Raw genomic sequence first — 25,868 nt, forward strand, 5'->3', positions numbered from 1 at the left:
GACACTCTTTGCAGACAACAATATATTCTGAAAAACCTGCAATTTAGCATCAGATTATAAACGGAAAGGCTTGATAGACAGTCATCGGAAGAAAAAAAACTAAAAGATTATGCTGCCTCAGAAGAATGCTTCTACCTTAGAAGGTTGTGGAGGATATAACGAAACAGTCTTACATAATATAAATCAACAAAAATATTTCACAACGCATTCGTTTTCTGTTCTTAACATATGGGTATGATTTATTTATTAAACCTTTATTTCATTAGGCAAGACAGTTAAGAACACATTTTTATTTACAACGACGGCCTACCAAAATGCAAAAGGCCTTCTGCGGGGACAAGGGCTGGGATTAAAAATAAAAATATAGGACAAAACACACATCACGACAAGAGAGACCTAAGACAACAACATAGCAAGGCAGCAACACATGACAACACAGCAGAGTAGCAACACAACATGACAAAACATGGTAGCAACACAACATGCAGGAACACAAAATGGTAGCAGCACAAAACGTGGTACAAACATTATTGATAAGCCTTTTTATATAAGAAAATGTACAAAGGGAAATGTAGACAATTCTCAGAACATAAATTGCTAGCCTATTTTCATTCGCTATAGAAATAACAACCCAACAATTTCTCCCACTCTGTTAGACTACATAATTTGGAGAGATATGCTTCTCTGCCTCCACAAAGCTCGCATAAAAGCGCAGGTACTCAGAATGATATTCTGCTACTGTTGAATAATTCACTGCCTGTAAATACACTGTATCAGCCAGAACAACTTTAACGTCTTCACCCAGCTCTCCTAATAAATATATAGGACATATTGGTATTTTGTGTCAGTGGATTCGTCTGTTATTATGGAGATGCTTTCTGTTTTTTTGACCAGACTGCGCCTCCGTTCTTCACATATATTAATGAATCCACTTCATTTACGTTTTTACATGGATAGCGAATGAAAATGCTAACTTTGTACGGAAAGAGGCTACATTTTCTTAGATAAAATGGTTATTATTCCCATATAATGTTGATAACAGACAATAAGTTAAAATGTTTGTTGATAATGTCCTTAAGATAAGCATTTCATTTGAAGTCAATCCACATGGTTGAACATTTATTTTGAATTAATTGGATAATTATGTTAGATGATCGTGGTATGCACACGTGGCAATTAATTCACACGTGACGTGAGAAGACGCTATATTGGTCTCGAGATCACATGATTAAAATAAAAATTAAAAATAAAACGCCTGGTCCTACCCAGTCATAACATTCGAAAATAAAGCTTGAAAACCTCATTGTGTGTGGGGGGGGGGGGTTTCCATTAGATTTTGGCCCAGTTTAGAAAAAAATAATATTGATGGTCATTGTATTTTATTTAGTTTTTGTAGTCAAAGATAGTGCTTTCAGAAAGTATTCATATACCCTTATTCCACATTTAGTTGTGTTACAGCCTAAATTCAAAGTTGATTAAATATGTTTTTCTCACCCATCTACACACAATACCACATAATGATAAAGTGCAAACATGTTAAGACATTTTTGCAAATGTATTGAAAATGAAATACAGAAATATCTCACTTACCCCTTACACCCCTGAGTCAATACTTTGTAGAAGCACCTTTGGCAGCGATTACAGCTTTGAGTCGTCTTGGGTATGTCTATATCAGCTTTGCACATCTGGATTTGGGGATTTTCTCCAATTCTTCCTTGAAGATTTTCTCAAGCTCTGCTAAGCTAGATGGGGAGCAGCGGTGAACCGCAATCTTCAAGTCCTTCCACAGATTTTTAATGAGATTTAAGTCTGGGCCAGTCAAGGACTTTAACATTCTTGTTCTGAAGCCATTTCCAGCATTGCTTTGGCTGTATGCTTGGGGTCATTGTCTTGTTGGAACGTAAATCTTCACCCCAGTCTAAGGTTGTTGGCACTCTGAAGCAGGTTCTCATCAAGGATCTGCCTGTATTTGGCACCATTCATTTTTCCCTCTATCCATTCTGCCAGTCACATTCTGCTAAAGGTCCCCAAAGCACACACATCCCTGGGTCGCTCCTCTTTTCAGTTCGCTGCAGCTAGCGACTGGAACTAGTTGCAAAGAACATTCAAACTGGACAGTTTTATCTCCATCTCTTCATTCAAAGACTCAATCATGGACACTCTTACTGACAGTTGTGGCTGCTTCGCCTGATGTATTGTTGTCTCTACCTTCTTGCCTTTGTGCTGTTGTCTGTGCCCAATAATGTTTGTAGCATGTTTTGTGCTGCTACCATGTTGTGGTGCTGCCATGTTGTGTTGCTACCATGCTGTGTTGTCATGTGTTGCTGCCATGCTATGTTGTTGTGTTAGGTCTCTCTTTATGGAGTGTTGTGGTGTCTCTCTTGTCGTGATGTGTGATTTGTCCTATATTTTTATTTTTAATCCCAGCCCCCGTCCCCGCAGGAGGCCTTTAGGTAGACCGTCATTGTAAATAAGAATTTGTTCTTAACTGACTTGCCTAGTTAAATAAAGGTTTTCCCAGACCGTGCTGCTGAACAGCTGCCGCCACCACCATGCTTCATGGTAGGGATGATGTTAGATGGGTGATGAGCTGTGCCTGGTTTTCTCTAGACATAGCGCTTTGCATTTAGGCCAAATAGTAACATTTTTGTTTCATCAGACCACAGAATATTTTGCCTTTGTCTCCTACATCCCTTTTTTTAAACTCCAGGCGTGCTGTTATGTGCCTTTTTCTCAGGAGTGGCTTCCTTATGGCCACTCTCCCATAAAGCCCAGATTAGTGAAGAGCTGTAGAGACTGTTGTCCTTCTGGCGGGTTCTCCCATCTCAACCAAGGAACTCTGTAGTTCTGTTGGGGGTCAGTGGGTTCTTGATCACCTCCCTAACCAAGGTCTTTCTTGCCCAATTGTTCAGTTTGGTCGGACGACCACCTCTAGGCAGAGTCTGAGTAGTTCCATGTTTTTTCCATTTCCCAATGATGGAGACCATTGTACTCTTGGAAACTTTCATCACTCTAGAAATAGTTTTATACCCTTTCCAGATATATACCCAGATATATGCCTATCATGGAGCTCTACGGACAGTTCCTTGGACTTGATTGTATCGTTTCTGCTCTGACATGCACTGTCAACTGTGGGACTTTATATAGACAGGTGTGTTTCTTTCTAAATTATGTCCAAACAATTTAATTGGCCAAAGGAGAACTCTAATCAAGTTGTAGCGACATCTCAAGGATGATCAAAGGAAATTGGATGCACCTGAGCTATGTTGGAGTGTATTAGCATTGTAGTGTGCATACTTACACTGTGTGGGATCTTATCCCAGAGGCCGACCCAAAACAACGCGGTCGCCGCAGGAGAGGTAGACGGAGCTACCTACTGGTCAGACTGAGAAGGCGAGCACACCATACACCCCTTCCGAGCATATTACTCGCCAATGTCCAATCTCTAGACAACAAGGTGGATGAAATTAGGGCATGAGTTGCCTTCCAGAGAGACATCAGAGATTGTAACATTCTCTGTTTCACGGAAACATGGCTCACTTGGGATATGATGTCAGAGTCGGTACAGCCACCCGGTTTCTTCACGCATCGCGCCAACAGAAACAAACAACTCTCTGGTAAGAAGAAGGGTGGGGTGTATGTCTTATGATTAACAACTCATGGTGTGATCATAACAACATACAGGAACTTCAGTCCTTTTGTTCACCTGACCTAGAATTCCTTACAATCAAATGCCTACCGCATTATCTACCAAGATAATTTTCTTCAATTATAGTCACAGCCGTGTATATCCCCCCCAAGCAGACACCTCGACGGCCCTGAAAGAACTTCCCTGGACTCTATGTAAACTGGAAACCATACATCCTGAGGCTGTATTTACATTTACATTTTACATTTAAGTCATTTAGCAGACGCTCTTATCCAGAGCGACTTACAAATTTTAACAAAGCTAATCTGAGAATAAGGCTTCCTAAATTTTATCAGCATATCGAATGTGCGACACGGGCTGGTAGCATTCTCAACCATTGCTAATCTAACTTCCGCGATGCATATTTATTGTAGCTGGGGATTTTAACAAAGCTAATCTGAGAACAAGGCTTCCTAAATTTTATCAGCATATCGAATGCGCGACACGGGCTAGTAGCATTCTCAACCATTGCTAATCTAACTTCCGCAATGCATACAAAGTCCTCCCCTGCCCTCCCTTTGGCAAATCTGACCATGACTCAATTTTGTTGCTCCCAGCCTATTACAACCATTTCGCTACACTCGCATTAACATCTGCTAACCATGTGTATGTGACCCATACAAATGTGCTTTGATTTGACCTCGACCCCATCGAACACCTTTGGGATGAATTGGAACGCCAACTGCGAGCCAGGCCTAATCGCCAAACATCAGTGCCCGACCTCACTAATGTTCTTGTGGCTTAATGGAAGCAAGTCCCCACAGCAATGTTCCAACATCTAGTGGAAAGCCTTCCCAGAAGAGAGGAGGGTGTTATAGCAGCAAAGGAGAGACCAGTTCTATATTAATTCCCATGATGAGCATGTGTCCACATACTGTTGGTCATGTAGGGTATGCTCTACTCTAACTGCCAGTCAATTCTCATCAACAACAACTCAGACTGGTGACCAACTGGGTGACAGCCTAGGCCATGAACGATCATCATCCTCCATAGTCAAACAGTAAACAACAGCAGTAATAGAACTCATCACTGAATTTGCTCAAATACATGTTCAAGTTGCTCTTCAAAATATGACTTCTCTCTACTCTTTTGCAATTTTGTTAACTTACAAAACGTATACAGGAGGAACCTAATCATTTACGAGTTAGCTAGCTGGCTTCATGAATGTCAACCATGCAGCACTCACTTGACATGTGCTGGCTCTCAACAGTCCAGTGTGTGCAGCAGCCACCCTCCACCCTGCAGGCAGTGCTAAGTATCTAGCCATGCACGTCAGCACCGATGAAGAAGATACTAGGCTGTGTAGTTTAAGATCTGGAAAGTCTGAACGTGAGGATTTATGTTTAGAAATGATGATGCTATTGTTCGGTTTACAAAGAAATGGTATTGAAATTCAGTTCTGTTGGATTTCGGTTCATACAGGAGTTAATGGAAATAATATGGTAGTTATAATAGCAAAAAAAAGCTGTGGAAAATAATATTGTGGATATAGAGCCCGAATATATTGATAACAGTCACCTTGTCTTAGAGAGATTTACACGGTTATCAAAACGTCACACTAGGGTAAGCCTACAGGAAACACAGCCCTTACTGTTTCTAAAATCCCCTATGGGAAACATTTATGGTGGGAAACGATTGGAATTTCCTTTTTTGACAGCTAAGTTTTATGGGTATTATGACTCATACTGTGGCACTCTATACAGGTGCAGTTGGGTAGAGGGGAAATGAAAACAGATTCTGAAAAATGGGTTAGATTGTTGGCAGAGACAATGAGATCAAAGTAGTAAGGGCAGACATTTTGATAGTACAAGGAAATCTGAATGTGATAGAGTGTCATGAAATGGAAACAGAAGGGAGGAAGTTATGTTGTGTAGGATGGGATTAGGGCATACAGGAATGGGATTGAATTGCTCTTTGAAATTGATAGGGTACCATGGTACTGGAATGTGTAATGGCTGTATGGTAGAGGAAACGGTTGAAGATGTATTATTATTTTGTGAAATGTACGATGCAGAAAGGGAGAGGTTGTTTGACAGGGTCGGAAGGGAATGGGGATTGGGTGGTATTTTGGGTGGGGGTAATGGGAATAGTGAGGTTTGTAGGGAATTTTTGCATTTTGTTCGAAATCACAGGAAGCTGCTGAGGGGAGGACGGCTCATAATAATAGCTGGAATGGAGCGAATGGAATGGCATCAAATTGATGTATTTGTCACCAACCTCCTGTGTTCGAAATTCAGGGTTAATTAAGAGAATATTGTGGTATAGACAGTTGGTTACCGGCCTCACACCCCAGTACAGTAGGTGGCGGTGTATGCACCTGTCAGTTGGTTGTGATCCGCCAATAAAAAACTCAAAGAAGAAGATCGTACATTTGGAAGAGGGGAAGGAATGTGTCTCGTGTGATCGAATTTATTCAACAAGCTATAGTGGATGTTGAAAGATGGTCGATTAACTGGGGTTTTAAATTGTCGGTGGCGAAGTCTTGTATGTTCTTCTCGAAGAATAAAGTTGCTGATTGTGATAATATACAGTTATTTCTGTATGGACAGCCTATGAGGAGGGTTTCTAAGTATAAATATTTGGGTCTATGATTCAATGAGCGATATACATGGAAAGATCATGTCATAAATGTTGAAACAAAGTGTAAGAATGTGGTGAATCTTATGCGCTCGGTCTCTGGTTATGAATGGGGTGCTGACAGACAATCGTTGATGGATATTTATAGAGCTCTGATCAGGACGACAATTGATTATGGGTGTATAGTTTATGGAACAGCGGTGAAATCTTGGCTTCAGAGGCTGGACAGAATCCAGTATACAGCTCTAAGGATATGTATTGGTGAATTTAAATTAACATCTGTATATGCCTTACTAGTGAAAGCAGGTGAGATGCCTTTGGATATACGGCATAACAAATTGTCATTCGCTTATTGGGTTAGGTTGAAAGGCTGTGAGGTTGAGAATCACACTGCTACTGTTCTAGATGACTGTTGGGAATATACTAGTAGACAAGGCAGTGGTTTTGGTTGGACAGTTGGAAAGCTTGTTGATGAGAGGGGTTTGAGGGAGTTGGAGATTGGCCCTTCTGTATTGATAGGGGATGTTCCTCCATGGTTACTCCCAGATCCTGTTGTTAATCTAACCTTGGTAGATATAAGGAAAGATTGGTCAGAAGTTAGTGATATAGCGAAACTGGTTGACAATTACATTGGTAGAAGTTTTTATGCTTTTTTACCACTTTTCACAGATGGATCCAATAACCCAGATAGTGGGCACACAGGAGCAGGTGTTTACGTTCCTGAATTTGATGTGCAGATATGTAGACTCAGTTGAACTGTTTCGCGATACTAGTTGCCCTCCAGTGGGTACAACCTGTTAGAATTATAATATGCTCAGATTCTCTGTCTGTATTGAGTAGTTTATCATCTTGTAAATCTAATCGGAGTGACCTACTATTGGAGGTATGAATGTTATTATGTTGTGGTCTACAATTTCATTCCCTTCCACACCCGAATGTGCTGGGACTGGGTGTAGTAGTGAGAGTCCCAGCACATTCAGGTGTGGAAGGGAATGAAATTGTAGACAAGTTAGCCAAAAGAGCTTTGAAACAAGATATAATTGATATTAATGTTCCACTGGGTAGAGGTGAGGCCAGATGTAAGATCAGAGACATTTTGATAGATGTGTGGCAGAAGAGATGGGACTCTGAGCCCAAGGGCCAGCATTTATATGCCCTCTAAAGAAAGGTCGGTGGACTAAGATTCAAAGGTCAGATTAGGAAGAAAGAGGTGGTGTTTGCTCGATTGTGCTTAGGACATTGAACTCGTCATTACATCTGGTTGGCAAGCATGTGAATGGTTTGTGTCTGGAGTGTATGGTCGATGAAACGGTGGAGCATGTGTCGCTATATTGTTGTAAGTATGTTGAAGAGTGGGAAAGATTGAAGTTTAGGGTCATTGAGGTTGGACGGGTTGGGGGGTTTTGGAAGGGATTTTAGGGATGGGGGAGGGTCAATTAGAAGTTAGTAGGGTTCTTTTTTACTTTTTCAGAAGTACGGAGTTAGGTAGGAGGATTTAGAAATGTTATAAACCGTGATTGACCACACACTCCAGCACAGTAGGTGGCGGCATGCTTCTTTAACATTTGTTTGCAGACCGCCATTATATCATAGAAAAAGAAGATAGTAGTCGCTACAGGGGTCTTCTGGTGGTCCAAACACTTAAGACACAACCTCGTCCACTTACCCTTGCCTTATGCCCTTGGGGGAATCCCTGTCACCATCTTGGAGGGTGGTCCAAATGATTAGCCAAGCAAGGGAAGTTTGCAACGTAAGCCCCTCAGCCCTCGTTTTTAGTCGGCTGGGTAGAGTGAAGTCTGTTAGGATCACGAGAGGCGGGCTGGCTTCGATTTTTTTGTGCTCCTGGGGATCAGAAGAAATGTGTGTTGGGTCTCACCTGATTTGATAAGTTTGAAGTGTTGTTTGCATCTCTTAGGAACAGAGCACCCCTCAAGGGGGTTATATCTGGCGTCTCGTGGGAAGTAGATGTTGAAGAGATTGAAAATATTATTGGAGTGATTGATGCATGTCGGATTAATTGTGTGGTGAATGAAGAAAAAGGCATGTCTATCTGTTCTTTTGATATGTAGTCTCTCCCTAATCAAGTGCAGTTAGGGTATATTAACTACAGTGTCAGAGCATTTATCCCAAGACCAATGCATTGTAAAGCTTTTGGTCATGTGTCAAGTGTTTGCAAAGGGAGAAGCCGAGATATCCAAGTTGGGGAAAAGATCATATGTGTTATAAAAGTGATATGTTGCAATTCTGGTGGGAACCATGATGCCACATCTTTTCGAATATCCACAAGGGTGAAAGAGAATGAGGGGGCCAAAGTCAGGGCTATCCAGAGCATATCATATGCAGCTGCTGTTAAAAGGGTTGAGGCTGTGAATGGGACACTCGAAGAGTCCATGGTGGAAGATAGGCCTTCACTGCAGGCTGCAGGGGTTGCCTTTCACCAGCAGGATCCTGACATTTTAAAAGTTAAGAAGGTGGATGTTGTGGCCTTTATAGCTATGGTGATAAATGGTACTGCAAAGGTGGAGAGAAGGTCCAGGAAGATAGAAATCATTGTGGAAGCAGCGGAGCGGTTTCTGGTACAAGCCGTACCACCCTCTCAGGCCCTAGAGCCTGAGAAGGGAGATATGGGGAATTGAAGGAAGAAGGAGTTTTGTTTTGCTAATGTACTATTTTTATTTGGGTGGATTAAGTTAGTTTCCCTATCACGTATGGGTTTTCCTTTTACCTTGTTTTGGTTTCAACCCGTCCAGTTGGTGGCGGCAATAGACCCTTTTGGGTTGTAGTCCGCCATCAAACCCACAGAAGAAGAAGGGTCTCCTGGTGTGTTCAAACGTGTCTGGTAAGAAGTTGCATACGATTTTATCATAAAATAAAAACATTCAGCTAATGATGTTTTGGTTCTGTGCGTTAAAAATGCATTTAGCTCGAGTTAAAGATAATGGGGCGACTTCCTGCTTACAGACATCAACAAAACTCTACCAAGACTGCATTATTTAGTTATGGGTATTTCGAGTCTTTTCGATAAGTAACGTTAGCCGACTTGCCGCATTCAAATGCTAGTCGGAACAAGAACATGGACATTTCAGACTTGTTAACTGGTTGTAGTTAGACAAGTGTCCTGTTCAAGCAGTTAGCAAGTTGGATGTTTCCTAGTTCTGACTAGCACCTGCACCCAAATAATAGCCCACAATTACACAGAACAATGTTGTGTGTAATTGCAGTCAAATGTTTGGGCGCAGAAGTCATTTGGGAGCTGAAATCAGTAAATGCTTAAATCTACCTCGATCCACGAAAAAATGTAATCTCAATTTAAAGCCAAAAAAGTAGGCTACCATTATCAGGTCGTCACGTTCAAATGTTTACCTGGCCAAATTAGCAGTATGCAAATCAGGCAGCCAAATGCTTCAAGGGAGGGCACAGTTGACAACTTCAAATAACATTTTAATTGTCACACTTCGTAAACAGGTGTAGACAAACAGTGAAACGCTTACTTACCGCCTTTCCCAACAATGCAGAGGGAAAAAAGATAAATAGTTGATAAATAAAACCCAGAAATAAATATACTAAACAGAAATATAAACGCAACGATTTTACTGAGTTAGTTCATATAAAGAAATCAGTCAATTGAAATAAATATGTTAGGCCCTAATCTATGGATTTTACATGACTGGGCATGGATGTGGGCCTGGGAGGGCATAGGCCCATCCACTTGGGAGCCAGGCCCAAGCCAATCAGAATGTGGTTTTCCCTACACAAGGGCTTTATTACAGACAGAAATACTCCTTCCTCAGTTACGTCAGCTATCCGGGTGGCTGGTCTAAGACGATCCCGCAGGTCAAGAAGCCGGATGTGGAGGTCCTGGGCTGGCGTGGTTCCATGTGGTCTGCGGTTGCGAGGCTGGTTGGACATACTGCCTAATTCTCTAAAACAACGGAGGCGGTTTATGGTAGAGAATTGAACATTATATTCTCTGGCAGCAGTTCTGGTGGACATTCCTGCAGTCAGTATGCCAATTGCGCGCGACCTTAACTTCAGACATTGTGTTGTGACACAACTGCACATTTTAGTGGCCTTTTATTGTCCCCAGCACCTGTGTAATGATCATGCTGTTTAATCAGCTTCTTGATATGCCACACCTGTTATGTGGATGAATTATTTTGGTAATGGAGAAATGCTCCCTCACAGGGATGTAAACACATTTGTGTACAAAATATGAGCGAAATAAGCTTTTGGTGCATATGGGAAATTTCTGTCCGCTTTTATTTCAGTTCATGAAACATGTTGCGTTTATATTTTTGTTCAGTATAATAACACAAGGAATAAATACACAATCTTTGTAAGCATTTCACTTTGACTATAAGTTTCCAATGAATGAAATCAAACTATAGGCCTACATTTGATGAGAATGAATGCCAGTTTGCATAACAGCTTTCATTTGCAGATTTAATGATAGCTACTGTAATGCATCATTTTCTCAGGTCCAGCGATATAAGGGGATAGCTAGCTGATCATGGCTGAAGAAGAACCCCTAGGTGGCGCCCAGCAGGTACTGCGTCGTCTGAAGCCCAAGTTGATCGATACTCTAAGTGCAGACCCTGACTTTGTGCTGCAGCATGTAGACTCCCTCAGCCTACTGGCACGGCATGAGTACAAGCAGGTCAAAGCCCTCACTGACCCATCAAAACAGGCCCAGGACCTTCTGGACCATGTGATCAACAAAGGACCTGCTGCTGCAGAGCAGTTTCTGCAGCTCCTGAGGGGCAAAGAAATGCAGGATACGTTTCCCAACCTTCTGTTCCTCAAGGAACTGACAGTGAATGATCAAAGAGCTGCAGGTGAAAAAGGTACAGGTACCGTACTCATCTCTTTAGACTCACCTGGGGGATGGTGTCGCCCCTCTATATTACCATATTTACTGTACTGAAAAATTATGCCTTTTTTAAATCATGTTTTTTGTTTTTCTAGAGGGAAATGAAGTTACCAGAAAGAGAGGACAAACATTTGAGTCCGAAGAGAACCTTCCCGCTAAACAGACATGCAAGGATGGTGAGTTGACCCTCTTGAAACAAGGGAATATAGGGTATAATTTCATTCAAAATGTTCGAATGTTGACTGTCTAGTGACAGTCTGTCTGGTGTTTCATATTGGACCCGTCTGTTGCTGAGCAGGCTCTAAGATGGTGGTGGAGAAGGATCTGATGCGTGTGGCTAAAAATATCGGTCGCTCCTGGAGGGCAATTGGTACAGGGGCCCTAGACATCCCCTCTGTCAAGCTGGATCAGATCCTGGAGGACTATCCACACAGCCATGTGGACCGTGTGTTCGCCATGCTGCGCTACTGGAGCACACTGAAGCGGCATGAGGCCACTGCGGCCAATCTCCACTCCCTGCTCAGCCAGGACGACTGGGCCTTGCCACCAAACAGCATTGACTTTCTCCTGGACCCCATCTTAGACCCTTAGCAGTCTGGCCTTACTACTAACCCTTAGCTACTATTGCATAATTTCCACTGCAGGGATTTACCACAGTGCTTGGCCTCAGACTTTAGTGTTTCCATGGTTGAGGTTTAGTGGGAAAAGGACGTAACCGTTGGGATGTAAATCCAGGTCTTCTGCATGGTAACTCAACGTCTTTACCATTAGACCAGGAGGAAATCCTCATGGTCAGACTGGGTGACAATTGGTCTTACTTTTATTTTGTTCTTTTTTTACCAGATCAGCTTTAAAAAAACATCTCTCTTTTATACGTTTGTTTTGCATCATCTCTTGTTTTGTTAATAATTTTTTTGTAAATATATACTACCGTTCAAAAGTTTGGGATCACTTAGAAATGTCCTTGTTTTTTAAAGAAAAGCACAATTTAGCAGAAATAGTGTAGATGTTGTAAATGACTATTGTAGCTGGAAACGGCAGATTTTTTAATGGAATATCTACATAGGTGTACAGAGGCCCATTATCAGCAACCATCACTCCTGTGTTCCAATGGCACGTTGTGTTAGCTAATCCAAGTTTATCATTTTAAAAGGCTAATTGATCATTAGAAAACCCTTTTGCAATTATGTTAACACAGCTGGAAACTGTTGTCCTGATTAAAGAAGCAATAAAACTGGCCTTCTTTAGACTAGTTGAGTATCTGGAGCATCAGTTTAATACTTTTTTTTGCTGATTCCATATGTGTTATTTCATAGTTTTGGTGTCTTCGCTATTATTCTACAATGTTAAAATAAAGAAAAACCCTTGAATGAGTAGGTGTGGCCAAACTTTTGACTGGTTCTGTGTGTGTGTGTGTGTGTGTGTATCTCATTTTTGTAGTTGTATAGTTATTTTGTCTCAGGCAGGGCTACTCTGTTACAGGTACATTAGCTAATGAGTCATATCATATAAGAATATGGACTTTGTACTGCAGACTTCATTCTTAAGGGTCTAGTGCTATCTATGTGGTGTTTATTGTGAACAAGATTTCAGTTTCTGAGATTTGCACAGATGACCATTTACGACATAGACCTAGTGTGTTGTATATCCAGTTCCAAGGTATGTTTGAAATGTTTTGTACAACTTAATCTTATGGTTTGTTCTGTAACCATTTTAACAGCCACAGTCTAAGATGTTTATTGCCATAGGAGATTTATTAAAATGAATCATGTTGCTCTCTGGAAATCGTTTTCTTCGAGTACGTTACTACAGAGTACAGATATATAAATCAAGTGCTATTTGAATATTAAATTGTCATGGGATGCATTTGCACTGTTGTTTACCAATATTTTATGGTATGCACATCACATTTACAGACTGAGGCTTTTTAAGCCATGCGTCAACTAGCGAGATGCTGGAACCTGGTATGGCGTTCCTCTCGCAATAGCTGGAGTAATCTGAGTGTTGTTTCGGAGCGAGGTGATATGGAATGTTTGTGTTGTCTGATGGGGCGAGGGTGTACATCTGTATTGTGCAGGGTTTTCAACCTGTGACTCAATATCTACGATACATTGATGTTTCCTTCTGAACATTTTGATGTAAAATAAAAACATCTGACTAGTAGTGCAAAAAACTTTTTGATTTCAATTCGTGTGTGTGTGTGTATTTTTGCGTCACACTGTCATCTGATTGCCACGTCACTATTCAACTCTCATTGTCTTCCTTCATTAGACTATGGGACAACTACAGAACCTTCCCCCAATGATCTGCTGTGCCTGAATGAACCACTTCTGGACCACAGACAGGGCCAGCACTTCCTAACCCAGGCTTTTAAAGTCGTCATGGAGGAGGTGCTGTGTAAGGGCACAGACATCAATGAGAAGGTCTCACATCCCCGCTTCACCTTATATAGTTGTCTGTCTAACCATTGTCTTACCCCAGATACATTTACATTTAAGTCATTTAGCAGACGCTCTTATCCAGAGCGACTTACAAATTGGTGCATTCACCTTATGATATCCAGTGGAACAACCACTTTACAATAGTGCATCTATATCTTTTAGGGGGGTGGGGGATTAAAAGGATTACTTTATCCTATCCTAGGTATTCCTTAAAGAGGTGGGGTTTCAGGTGTTTCCGGAAGGTGGTGATTGACTCCACTGTCCTGGCGTCGTGAGGGAGCTTGTTCCACCATAGGGGTGCCAGAGCAGTGAACAGTTTTGACTGGGCTGAGCGGGAACTGTGCTTCCTCAGAGGTAGGGGGGCCAGCAGGCCAGCGGTGGATGAGCGCAGTGCCCTCGTTTGGGTGTAGGGACTGATCAGAGCCTGAAGGTACGGAGGTGCCGTTCCCCTCACGGCTCCGTAGGTAAGCACCATGGTCTTGTAGCGGATGCGAGCTTCAACTGGAAGCCAGTGGAGAGAGCGGAGGAGCGGGGTGACGTGAGAGAACTTGGGAAGGTTGAACACCAGACGGGCTGCGGCGTTCTGGATGAGTTGTAGGGGTTTAATGGCACAGGCAGGGAGCCCAGCCAACAGCGAGTTGCAGTAATCCAGACGGGAGATGACAAGTGCCTGGATTAGGACCTGCGCCGCTTCCTGTGTGAGGCAGGGTCGTACTCTGCGAATGTTGCAGAGCATGAACCTACAGGATCGGGTTACCGCCTTGATGTTAGTGGAGAACAACAGGGTGTTGTCCAGGGTCATGCCAAGGTTCTTAGCACTCTGGGAGGAGGACACAATGGAGTTGTCAACCGTGATGGCGAGATCATGGAACGGGCAGTCCTTCCCCGGGAGGAAAAGCAGCTCCGTCTTGCCGAGGTTCAGCTTGAGGTGGTGATCCGTCATCCACACTGATATGTCTGCCAGACATGCAGAGATGCGATTCGCCACCTGGTTATCAGAAGGGGGAAAGGAGAAGATTAATTGTGTGTCGTCTGCATAGCAATGATAGGAGAGACCATGTGAGGATATGACAGAGCCAAGTGACTTGGTGTATAGCGAGAATAGGAGAGGGCCTAGAACAGAGCCCTGGGGGACACCAGTGGTGAGAGCACAACCATCTGCATTGATAGTTCATGGCAACGCAGTCACTTTAGAATGACTCCTGTTGAAAGATAATTCTGTCTAACCTGTAAACTTCCTGCATTGTGTCCATTTGAAATCAATCACTTTTTGACAGCATCCCTTCTGATTTAAAAATAACTTTCCTTACATGTTTGCCCATGGATGAAGTGGTCAGAAAGTGACTTTTTGGACCTGAATGACAAAACATTCAGGAGGTAAAGATGATCAAAGTTGACCGAATTTGCATACCCCCACCAAACCATGAGACAGCCATGTGTTCATCGCTGGAAAAGATAAATGGTTGAGTTCATTTAAACGCTTACAGTGTTGTCAAACAATTATATTATTTCTTGAAATGTTTTGTTTTTAAGTAAAAATGATTTCATTTCAATGGTGTACCAGCTAAATTACACTGGTCTGAATTACAGGTCCATTCTATGAATTTTATTTATATTATTTAAATTACACCCACCCTGTATTCAAGAGCATGTTGTGTCTCAACCGATGGCGGGACACAACACAAAAACCTTAGATTATGTAAAATAGGGTCTACACTACAGCATATGTGAATATGAAAAAAATCTTGAGTTTACACGTTTTTAGATAATTGACGTTAAAGGTTAAAAAATGACCATTTTTATTCAAAAATATTTTTCCCCAGAAATTATAAAATAGTTTAGCAAAAAATAATTAGGAACCACTGGGCATTGGGCTAAGTACTGGTAAATTAACAGATATATTCCCACCTGATTGTTTGCATTACAATCAAACCTTGGAGGTACACATTACCCAGAGCTGTATTTTCAGGGGTTTCTTGTGCTTGTTATACCCGGGCTACAGGTGTGTGAGTGGCGGGAGCCGGAGGAGTTGGCTGCTCTGCTGGATCTGGAGCTGAGAGAGAACGGGAAGTCCCAGCACCAGCTGCTGCAGAGAGTACGGGGCGTAGCCAAGTACAGCGTCAAGACCAGTAAGTCCCCCACAGCCCAAGCTCTGGTCCAGGGTGTTAGGGCGGTTTGCTATCGCTGAGCCTTCCTTCACTAATAAGCAAGCACTAACGCCCTGGACCAGAGCTACCCCAACCCCACAGGGAAACAGACAGGGGGAGATGAGTGTGGTTCTGGTTACAGTTGATTCTTGGTATGCAATCGCTTAGAACTGTCCTGAATGCATGCACTAAATAAAGTAAAGAGCATATCTCTCTCCAGATCCTCCGCATTTCTTCAGTCAGCTCTTTGCAGGGGTGGATTACCATGTCTTGACAGTACAATTCCTTACGGAGGCTCTCAACACTAGCCAGTAGGAGAGAGCAATATATGCATATATACCATACATACCATATACACTTCCTTATGTATTTATTTGGACTGTGAAGCTAAAACTATACTGCAGCATTTTAGATTTGAGGGCATTTTCATTCATATCTATTTTACTGTTTAGAAATGAAAGCACTTTTTGCATCTGGTCCCCCCCATTTGAAGATGTCATAAGTATTTGGACGAATTCACTTAAAGTGTTTTAAATTCAGTAAAACGTTTGTAGTATTTGGTTCTATATTCCTACGACGCAATGACTACATCAAGCTTGTCAAATACAATTTCATTTGATTCGTCATATGCTTCGTAGACTAACAGTGAAATGCTTACTTAACATGACTACATATGGCGAGTAGAAAATAGCATGACAAAATATAGCGAGTAGAAAATAACATAACTATATATAGCGAGTAGAAAATATGCAGTCGTGGGTGAACAGGGAGTACAGGAGGGACCTAAGCACGCACCCCTGAGGGGCCCCCGTGTTGAGTGTCAGCGTGGCGGAAGTGTTGTTGCCTATCCTCACCACATGGGGGCGGCCCGTCAGGAAGTCCAGGATCCGGTTGCAGAAGGTGTTGTTCAGTCCCAGGGACCTTAGCTTAGTGATGAGCTTGTGACTCTCCAAACTTGTTGGATGCATTTGCAGTTTGTTTTGGTTGTGTTTCCGACAATTTTGTGCCCAATAGAAATTAATGGTAAATAATGTATTGAGTCATTTTGGAGTCCCTTTTATTGTAAATAAGAACAGAACATGTTTTTGAATCTCCCCTGTTAGCATGTTTTGGGGATATGATCTTTGTGCCTCTGTAACTTTCTCACACAGCATATTGGGCACAACATAATCCAAAACGCAAGCAAAACAAACTGCAAATACATCCAACAAGTTTGTAGAGTCACAAGCATGATGTAGTCATTGTGCGGTAGGAATATGGGACCAAATACTCAACTTTTGACTAAATGTAATATACTACAAGTGAACTTGTCCAAATACTTATGACACCTTCAAATGGGGGGACCAGATGCATAAAGTGCTTTCATTTCTAAATGGTAAACAGATATGTAAGAAAATACCCTCAAATAAAAGGTGATGTTCTGTTAAACATTTGATCTCAAATCCAAAATGCTGGAGTTAAGAGACAAATTAAACATTTTCGCTTCACTGTCCAAATAAATACGGATTTATTTGGACAGTGAAGATAACTTTTAATTTGTCTCTACATTCCAGCAATATAGTATATACCATAACGTATGTTATGATATGAAGAGGCTTGTGATTGACTGTTGTACAATTCCCTTTACAGGTATACCTATGAGGTAGCTCCAGTGTTTGTCCTGATGGAAGACGAGGTCCTCGCCAAACTACGTTCTCTGGTTGGGTGGACAGAGGGAGATGGCATCTTCTGCCCAGGCGGCTCTGTGTCTAACATGTATGCCATGAACGTGGCACCATACCACACCTTCCCAGAAGTGAAACTCAAGGGACTGTGGGCCCTCCCTCCACTGGCTGTCTTCACATCTCAAAAGATACGGGAAAATGGACAGTATGGTTGTAGTAATACAATATTCAATTTCCCATTCATTCATTATACCCAAACTTTCATCCAGAGACACTACTCTGTGACGAAAGCAGCTACATTTCAGGGCATTGGGACAGAGAATGTGTTCCAGATCAAAGTGGATGATCGGTAAAGTGACCGGAATCATTCTTTCTTTGTGACCCTCTTGTCAGTCATCTCATTATCATCACATGCATATACTGAGTATACAAAACATTAAGAACATCTTCTCTTTCAATGACATAGACTGACCAGGTGAATACAGGTGAAAGATATGATCCCTTATTGATGTCACCTGTTAAATCCACACCAGTCAGTATAGATGAAGGGGAGAAGACATTTTTAAGGATTTTTAAGCTTTGAAACAATTGAGACTTGGACCGTGTATTTGTGCCATTCAGAGGGTGAATGGGCAAGACAAAATGTCATTGAACAGGGTATGGTAGTAGTTGCCAGGTGCACTGGTTTGAGTGTGTCAAGAACAACAACGCTGCTGGGTTTTTCCATGCTCAACAGTTTCCTGTGTGTATCAAGAATGGTCCACTACCCAAAGGACATCCAGCCAACTTGACACAACTGTGGGAAGCATTGGAGTCAACATGGACCAGCATCCCTGTGGAACGCTTTAGACACCTTGTTGAGTCCATGCCCCAATTAATTGAGGCTGTTCTGACGGCAAAAGGGGGTGCAACTCAATATTAGGAAGGTGTTCTTAATGTTTTGTACAGTCCTTGTACATAATTTACAGATTTGAACAAGTGTTCTCTGTTGTCTTACAGGGGTTGCATGATTCCAGAGGACCTTGATGAGAAAATTGAGCTGGCGAAATCACAAGCAAGTTTACTGTTTACCATGAAGTGTTAATACATTCAGAAATGTTATGTGCTGTGATATACAGTAAGGGAAACAAAACCTTAAATAAGAACATAAGTATGTTTTGTAACAAAGGAATAGGGAAGGGAAAGGGAATACCTAGTCAGTTGCGCAACTGAATGCATTTAACGAAATGTGTCTTCCGCATTTAACTCACCCCTCTGAGTCAGTTTGCCTGCCTGCAAAGTTGTATAGTTGTGGTTTGCTGATAGACTACTAGGATTTGCCGGTAGACTACTAGGAACTCTCAGATCCTAGTAGATCATTTACACCAAGGCTGCCTAGCCCTGTTCTTGGAGAGCTACCCTCCTGTACTGTCCTATAGGATGGTACCTCTCCAGGAGCTGGGTTGGGTGGCCCTGGCTCTTTCTCCATTTGTCTATCTGCGATTCCTTGCATCCTCTCTCCTCGCCTCCTTCGCAACCAAATTGGAGGAGAAGTTCCAAGGTCCCTCCTCTCGGACCTTCTTCTCCAATGCCTTTTGAGAAGGAGGCGGACAGAGGATGAAAGATGAATTGAGAAAGAGCCCCAGATGTACACACTACATACCAGAAATAAAGATGACAGGACATCTTTCATTACCCCTCTCTTCCACCAGGAGGCATTCCCATTCCTGCCACCTCAGGAACAACTGAACATGGAGCCTTTAACCCACTAGAGCCCATAGCTGACATCTGTGACAGACAGGGGTTGTGGATGCATGTAGATGTGAGATCTTAAAGTGATGTTTCACTCTACACTCAAACGTTGGCAGATGTTTTCACACAACAGTGATCTAATGTGGAGATGAAGTGCAAGTCCGATGCCATCGGTTATGTTGATCCATCCAACTGTATGCCCCAATCTCAAACAAAGATAGCCAGTGCCACAGTCTAATTTAATTTGGGAGGGTGACCATTTTGAGCTGAAGAATAGACTGGTGTTCTCTTGTTGTTTGACACAGGCAGCTTGGGGAGGGAGTGTCTTTTTCTCAAAGGAACATAGACATCTCATGAGAGGAATTGAAAGGTGTGAGTCTGGTCAGGTGCATACTTTTGCCTACGGTGGTTGGGATTAAAACTAATGTCCAGAATGTAATAATGTGTTTGTGATCAGAGCCGATTCAATGACTTGGAATCCACACCAAAATGCTGCAGACGGGCTTGCAGTGTTCAGCCATTCCGCTCAAGGATACCATGGTAAGACAACACCTTCTTACCAGACATTTTATTTCCATGTTATTTGTTTCCTCTTCATTCTTATTCTTCAGCGAAACCTCAGAATCTGTTCTCCTTTTCCACAGAGCCTTTTGAAGCATTGCCACAGCGCAAATGCAACCTACCTGTTCCAGCAGGATAAGTTCTATGACATGAGTCTGGACACAGGGGACAAGTCGATACAGTGTGGCCGTAAGGTAGACTGTCTATAGCTGTGGTTGATGTGGAAAGCAGTGGGCTCACATGGCTTGGCAGAGCGTGTAAACAGGGCTTTCGCCCATACAAGGTACAACCACATAGCCCATAGGCTATATCTTCATGGGTATTGGGTACAACCCCATGGCTCACGTTCTAAATAAAACAACTCAATCTCCTCATCATAGATTTAAAGATTTTAATAGAATATATGTCAATGAATGTTTTACATGTAATATAATGACTAATTTGTGTTGTCTGTCCCATAGTTATCTGGTAGAGGAGATGCAGAAATGAGAAGGGTTTCAACTTATAGGAAAGGTAAGGTTTTATTAAATAGTACACACTAAAAAAAATCTTTCTTGTCACGTTTTCATCTCACCAAGGTCTTCTGCTCTGGTCCCATTGAACAGCCTGAGTTTGTGGACGTGTGTTTCCGGTTCATACCACCCAGCTTGAGAGGAAAGGAGAACAGTCCAGATTATCAAAATAGATTGTCAGAGGTTGGTGTATGAAGTAGTTTATGGTGATGACAATATTCTTACCTCAATTTGTCAACTTAAGATAGTATAATACAGTATACAGTGTTTGGATGACATAATTCTTTGATCTTCTCACTCACTAGGTGGGTCCAGTGATCAAGGAGCGAATGATGAAGCAGGGGACCATGATGGTGGGCTACCAGCCTCAGTGTGGACGAGTCAACTTCTTACGCATGATAGTTGTCTCCCCGCAGCTCTCCCGACAAGATATGATCTTCTTTCTAGATGAGATTGAGAGGCTAGGGAATGATCTCTGATAGTCATCATTACCTAAACATTGTTTTGTCACTGTCTTTCATCTTGTGACTCTCAGCATCAGACGTCTGTCTGTTTTTTTTTGTCTGTTTAAAAAATCTATATTATTACTAGGCAAATCAAATCAAATGTATTTATATAGCCCTTCGTACATCAGCTGATATCTCAAAGTGCTGTACAGAAACCCAGCCTAAAACCCCAAACAGCAAGCGATGCATGTGAAAGAAGGACGATGGCTAGGAAAAACTCCCTAGGAAAAACTCCCGAGAAAGGCCAAAAACCTAGGAAGAAACCTAGAGAGGAACCAGGCTATGAGGGGTGGCCAGTCCTCTTCTGGCTGTGCCGGGTTGATATTATAACAGAACATGGTCAAGATGTTAAAATGTTCATAAATGACCAGCATGGTCAAATAATAATAATCATAGTAGTTGTCGAGGGTGCAACAAGCACGTCCGGTGAACAAGTCAGGGTTCCATAGCCGCAGGCAGAACAGTTGAAACTGGAGCTGCAGCACGGCCAGGTGGACTGGGGACAGCAAGGAGTCATCATGCCAGGTAGTCCTGAGGCATGGTCCTAGGGCTCAGGTCCTCCGAGAGAAAGAAAGAAAGAGAATTAGAGAGAGCATATTTAAATTCACACAGGACACCAGATAAGACAAGAGAAATACTCCAGATGTAACAGACTGACCCTAGCCCCCCGACACATAAACTACTGCTAATGCTCATTAGTCTACTCTAATGGCACTGAGTGAAGAGAAAGATGCACTACAAAGTGTCTGAAATGGTATGTGGCACAGTAATAAACCTAATCCATGTATATTGTATGGCCTTCTATATGTTCATGTAGCCTAGAACATGATGATTTTAGGGGATTCTTATGAGAGAAATTCCCACTGTAGAGCGATAAAAGGTGTGATGGGTCCGCACTCAAAAAGATGTTGCATAAAGCTTACTTCATTACTTTGCAGCCTTCTTCAGGGAGTAGGTACAAATGTTGCCAGTTGATGTATGACGCCTTGTGGCGGCCATGTTGGAAGACCACTGCATCAATTATTTTGACAACAATAGCTGAGTGGCTACCCCAAGCTGCATGATAACAGTGCTTAAAACTAGTTGATTGTCACCACAGTCAATTTCTGTGCAGTATTTTGCTGCTCTAACAAGGCAGGAAAGACAACAGGGGAAAAAATATTTCTACAGATTACTCGCTATCATGAAACCCAAAGGAGAAAAGACTCAAGAACTGTCAGAAAAGCGAAGAAACCTTTTTGCCCGTAAAGACCGGAACCCACTGGTAAGTCTCATCGATTTTGAGTTTAAGTTTAGCTGTTATGCTAACCAGGTGAATAAAAACAAGTGCATACCAGAGATGGCCAACCTTGTTCCACTGATTATCTGGGTGAGCAGAGTTCTATTCCAGCCCAGCAATAGTACGTAATTGTCAACTATACTGAACAAAAATATAAACGCACATTTTGTACTGGGTTACAGTTCATTTAAAGGAATACAGCCCCCCCACCTCCTCTCAGACGATTCGCAGGGGAAAAAGCCGAATGTGGAGGTCCTGGGCTGGCGTAGTTACACGTGGTCTGTGATTGTGAGGCCGGTTGGACCTACTGCCAAATTCTCTAAAACAACGTTGGAGGCAGTTTGTGGTAGAGAAATTAACATTCAATTCTCTAGCAACAGCGCTGGTGGACATTCCTGCAGTCAGCATGCCAATTGCACACTCCCTCAAAACTTGAGACATCTGTGGCATTGTGCTGTGACAAAACTGCTCATTTTAAAGTGGCCTTTTATTGTCCCCAGCACAAGGTGTACCTGTGTAATGATCATGCTGTTTTAATCAGCTTATTGATGTGGATGGATTATCTTGGCAAAATATAAATGCTCACTAACAGGGACGTAAACAAATTTGTGCACAAAATGAGAGAAATAATATTTTGGGGATTTTTTATTTCAGCACATGTAACGTTTATATTTTTATTCAGTGTAATTAGGTTTGATCCATGGAATCAGGTGTGTTAGTGCTGGGCTGGAACAGAAGCAGACCAACGCTGCTGGGTGTGCAGGCTCCAGTTTAATATGTATTTTTTATTGTTAATATAGGTACTGTGGCAGACCAGGGGGTTTGATCAAGATGTTTACACAGATCAGACAAGTGTGATATCAGTTTCAAGGGTGTTTATATAAAACAAAGAAAAGAAAAATCGGTCTCTCCAGGAGACCTCTTCCGGGTTACCGTGTTCTAGGTTCCAGGGAATGCTGTCTCCTCTGGGGTAGAACACTGAGCCCTTCGGATCTAGCAGACTGTGAGGACAGCAACCTCTCACTACCTCAAACCCTCCCGTGTGCTACCCTCCCGTGTGCTGCCCTCCTGGCAGCTTAAGGGGCCACGTACGGCTGGTGAGCAATCAGCCACTTGATTACTCACCAGCCTCAAATCAGACCCAGTTAGTCCTTGACCCGTTGAGACCTGGCACATCCAGCAGAGGGCGCCATCGCTGCGTGATGTAGACTCCGTCTGTCACCAGGCCTCGACGAGTCTTGCCCTGATGGCTTGTCTGCAGTACTGCGTCTGTCACCAGGCCTCGACGAGTCCTCCCCCCCCCCCTTCGCACTGACGACTGCCCCCTCCCCGACAGGGCTATGTACGTCTCCCTTCTCGATAGGGCTTTCGCGTTCCCGTGCTTCTCCCCTGACCTGTGCACAACAGAAAAAGAGAAGCATTGAAGGGAAGACATCTACCTGGTGACTCGATCGTTCGTGTCCCTTCCCCTGGCCATCCAGACCAGGGGAGCATGGTCTGTGACCAGGGTGAATTGGGTGCCCAACAGGTATTACTAAAGAGTCTAGTGCCCACTTCTCCACTAGACACTCTTTTCCCATTGTGTACCTGGGTCAGGACAGCCCCTGAAAGCCACTTCGGCCTCATCTGACCACTTCACTGTTTTCAGGAGGTGGGCCCTGGTCAGATCGGAAAAGGGGGAGGCTATAGCTGCAAAGTTATAGCCCCAGGAAGAACCAATCTCTTGGTACAGGCCAGTCACAAACCGCCTCGACCTCCCTCTCCTGGGGCTTGATGTTCCTGCATCCAATCAGATACCCCAGGTACTCCATTTCCTTGAACGCCAGCTTGCATTTCTTGGGATTCACTGTCAACCCGGCTTGCCTGAACGTGTCCAGTACCACCTGGAGGCGCTTCAGGTGCTCTTCCCAACCTTGGCTGTGGACAATGATGTCATCCAAATAGATCGCTGCGTACTGTTGGTGGGGTCGGGTCGGTCCATCAGGCACTGGATAATAGGCGGGGCTCCATGGAGACCGAACGGGAGGACTCGGTATTGGTATAAGCCGTCCCGTGTCGAGAATGCCGTCTTCTCCCGGGAGGAGGCTGCCAAGGCTACCTGCCAATATCCCTTGGTCATGTCCAGGGTGCTGATGTACCGGGCCTTTCCCAACCGGTCGATGAGCTCGTCCACCCTCGGCATGGGGTAGGCGTCGAACAACTGATGTCGTTTACCCCCTGGAAGTCATTGCAGAAACAGAGACTACTGCCAGGTTTGGGCACCAACATGATGGGGCTGCACCATGCGCTGTGGGAAACCTTGATGATCCACCTCCTGCTGCGCGGCCTTCCGTCGGGCCTTGGGGATCCGGTATGGCCTCTTTTGTACCGTTTCTCCGGGCCGGGTGTGGACGTGGTGTTCAAAGAGGGTCGTTCCGATTTGACGGTGGTGTCCCAATCCCTGAGCTCCCGGAGTGCTTGCTTCTGGGCCGGTCCGAGGTCCACATTGCTCGGGACCACCACTGCTCCTGTCGATGTCCCGGGTTTTGACCGCAACACGGCCAAGGCTGTCCTCAAGTGCCACCTCTTCAATAGGTTAATGTGGTAAATCTGTTGGGGTTTCCATCTCCCTGGCACCCACCACTATCTGGCAGCTCCCTTGTGGCATCAAGATGGTTGCTTGCCTGGTCAAATACCTCTTGGTGTCGCCGTGGACACAGGAGATGGACATCACCATGGTCGCTCGGATGGGCCAGCAGGCACGATAGTATGAGCGTTATCCAACAGAGTGTGTCATGACCGTCGACTTGGGCCCAACAGGAGGTGACGTAGTTTACTGCATGGCCCAGCTCGTTTCCGGGGCCCGCTGATGGAATTGACTTCTCTCGACCCAGGCAATTCCATGTGAGGTGTCCCCGGGCGCCACACTCAAAACACCTCCTTTGGTCTTCATCCACCTGGGGTCGGCGGCGGGTCGACTCTCCCCCAGCTGTCTCTCCGCGGGTCTGCAGTCCTTTAGCCCGGCTGACTGTCAGATTGGAGAGTACGGTAGTGGTGTCATCCTTCCCCTCCGACGGATACCGGACTCGGCCTGCGTCCCCTTCAGCAGGGCCTCGGTATTCTGGTGCTTCTCCACAGCTCCCAAGAAGTCCTCCAAAGTCCGGGGCGCACGTACGCTCTCCGCCCTCATGTTGTGAGGTAGCGCCCGTAAGAAGCAATCCATGACCACTTTGTTGATTACCAGGTGGGTGGCTATGTCGGTTAGGAGCCATGCCCTGGTGATGTACAGTAGGTCGCTCATCTGGGCTCGGGGGAAGCTTCGCCACGAACCTCCAGTTGGGCTCAACGGGCCAGGCTGTACCCATAGCGGCTGAGTACCTCCCTCTTGAGACAGTCGTAGTTAGCCGCCTGTTCGGTGATGAGGTTATAATACGCCTTTTGGGAGTCTCCGGAGAGAAACAGGGCCAGCAGACTCTCCCACTTCGCCTTGGGTCATCCTTCTCGGAGTGCTGTCAATTCAAACGTGCAGAGGTAAGTCTCGATGTCTTCATCCTCCGGTAGCTTGATAAAAAACTGATTGGGATGCGATTCGGTCTGCGTTTCTCCTCGCAGCTTCCGGACTTCCTAAAGCAGGTGGAAATTCTGTAGATGCTGTTCTTCCAGCGTTCATTCGTGAATGTCCTGTTGCGCTTGTTGGGCCCAAACGAACTGAGCTATCAACTTGTCTATGCTGATACTGCTTAAACATCAACCCTGGTCTGCCCGCATTCTCCATCACTTGTGGCAGACGAGGGGGTTTGATCAAGACGTTTACACAGATCTGACAGGAACACAAGTGTGATACCTCAGTTTCAAAGGTGTTTATTTAAAACAATAAAGAAAAATAAAATCGGTCTCCTCCAGGAGACCTCTT

General features: G+C 43.8%; 1 protein-coding gene and 1 pseudogene across 3 annotated transcripts; both read left to right on the top strand.

Annotated features, from left to right (window-relative positions):
* The first annotated feature begins 8,802 nt into the window (after nt 1-8,802).
* LOC145850331 (uncharacterized) lies at nt 8,803-12,920 on the top strand. Of its 2 annotated transcripts, none has more exons than XM_082960109.1 (4): nt 8,803-9,104; nt 10,744-11,115; nt 11,231-11,311; nt 11,434-12,920. In XM_082960109.1, exons 2-4 carry the CDS (start codon nt 10,776-10,778, stop codon nt 11,724-11,726), a joined length of 714 nt encoding a protein of 237 aa, XP_082816235.1. In that variant the 5' UTR covers nt 8,803-9,104; nt 10,744-10,775; the 3' UTR covers nt 11,727-12,920. The 2 variants fall into 2 exon arrangements, with proteins under 2 accessions (XP_082816235.1, XP_082816236.1); XM_082960110.1 differs by having other exon boundaries at nt 10,744-11,109.
* Nucleotides 12,921-17,378: 4,458 nt separating this feature from the next.
* On the top strand, nt 17,379-22,203 carry LOC106567070 (cysteine sulfinic acid decarboxylase-like; annotated as a pseudogene). Its single transcript, XR_014380092.1, has 5 exons — nt 17,379-19,658; nt 19,763-19,962; nt 20,141-20,192; nt 20,285-20,374; nt 20,497-22,203. The product of XR_014380092.1 is annotated as a cysteine sulfinic acid decarboxylase-like (transcript).
* The last annotated feature ends 3,665 nt before the right edge of the window (nt 22,204-25,868 follow it).

The sequence above is a fragment of the Salmo salar genome, chromosome 13 (assembly GCF_965601325.2).
Source record: "Salmo salar chromosome 13, fSalSal1, whole genome shotgun sequence".
Classification (NCBI taxonomy): domain Eukaryota; kingdom Metazoa; phylum Chordata; class Actinopteri; order Salmoniformes; family Salmonidae; genus Salmo; species Salmo salar.

Coding starts and splice junctions, on each gene's coding strand:
- LOC145850331 (XM_082960109.1), top strand. CDS start 10,776: ATGGCTGAAGAAGAACCCCTAGGTGGCGCCCAGCAGGTACTGCGTCGT. Junction 11,116..11,230: donor TGCAGGTGAAAAAGGTACAG/GTACCGTACTCA, acceptor TTGTTTTTCTAG/AGGGAAATGAAGTTACCAGA. Junction 11,312..11,433: donor TAAACAGACATGCAAGGATG/GTGAGTTGACCC, acceptor GTTGCTGAGCAG/GCTCTAAGATGGTGGTGGAG.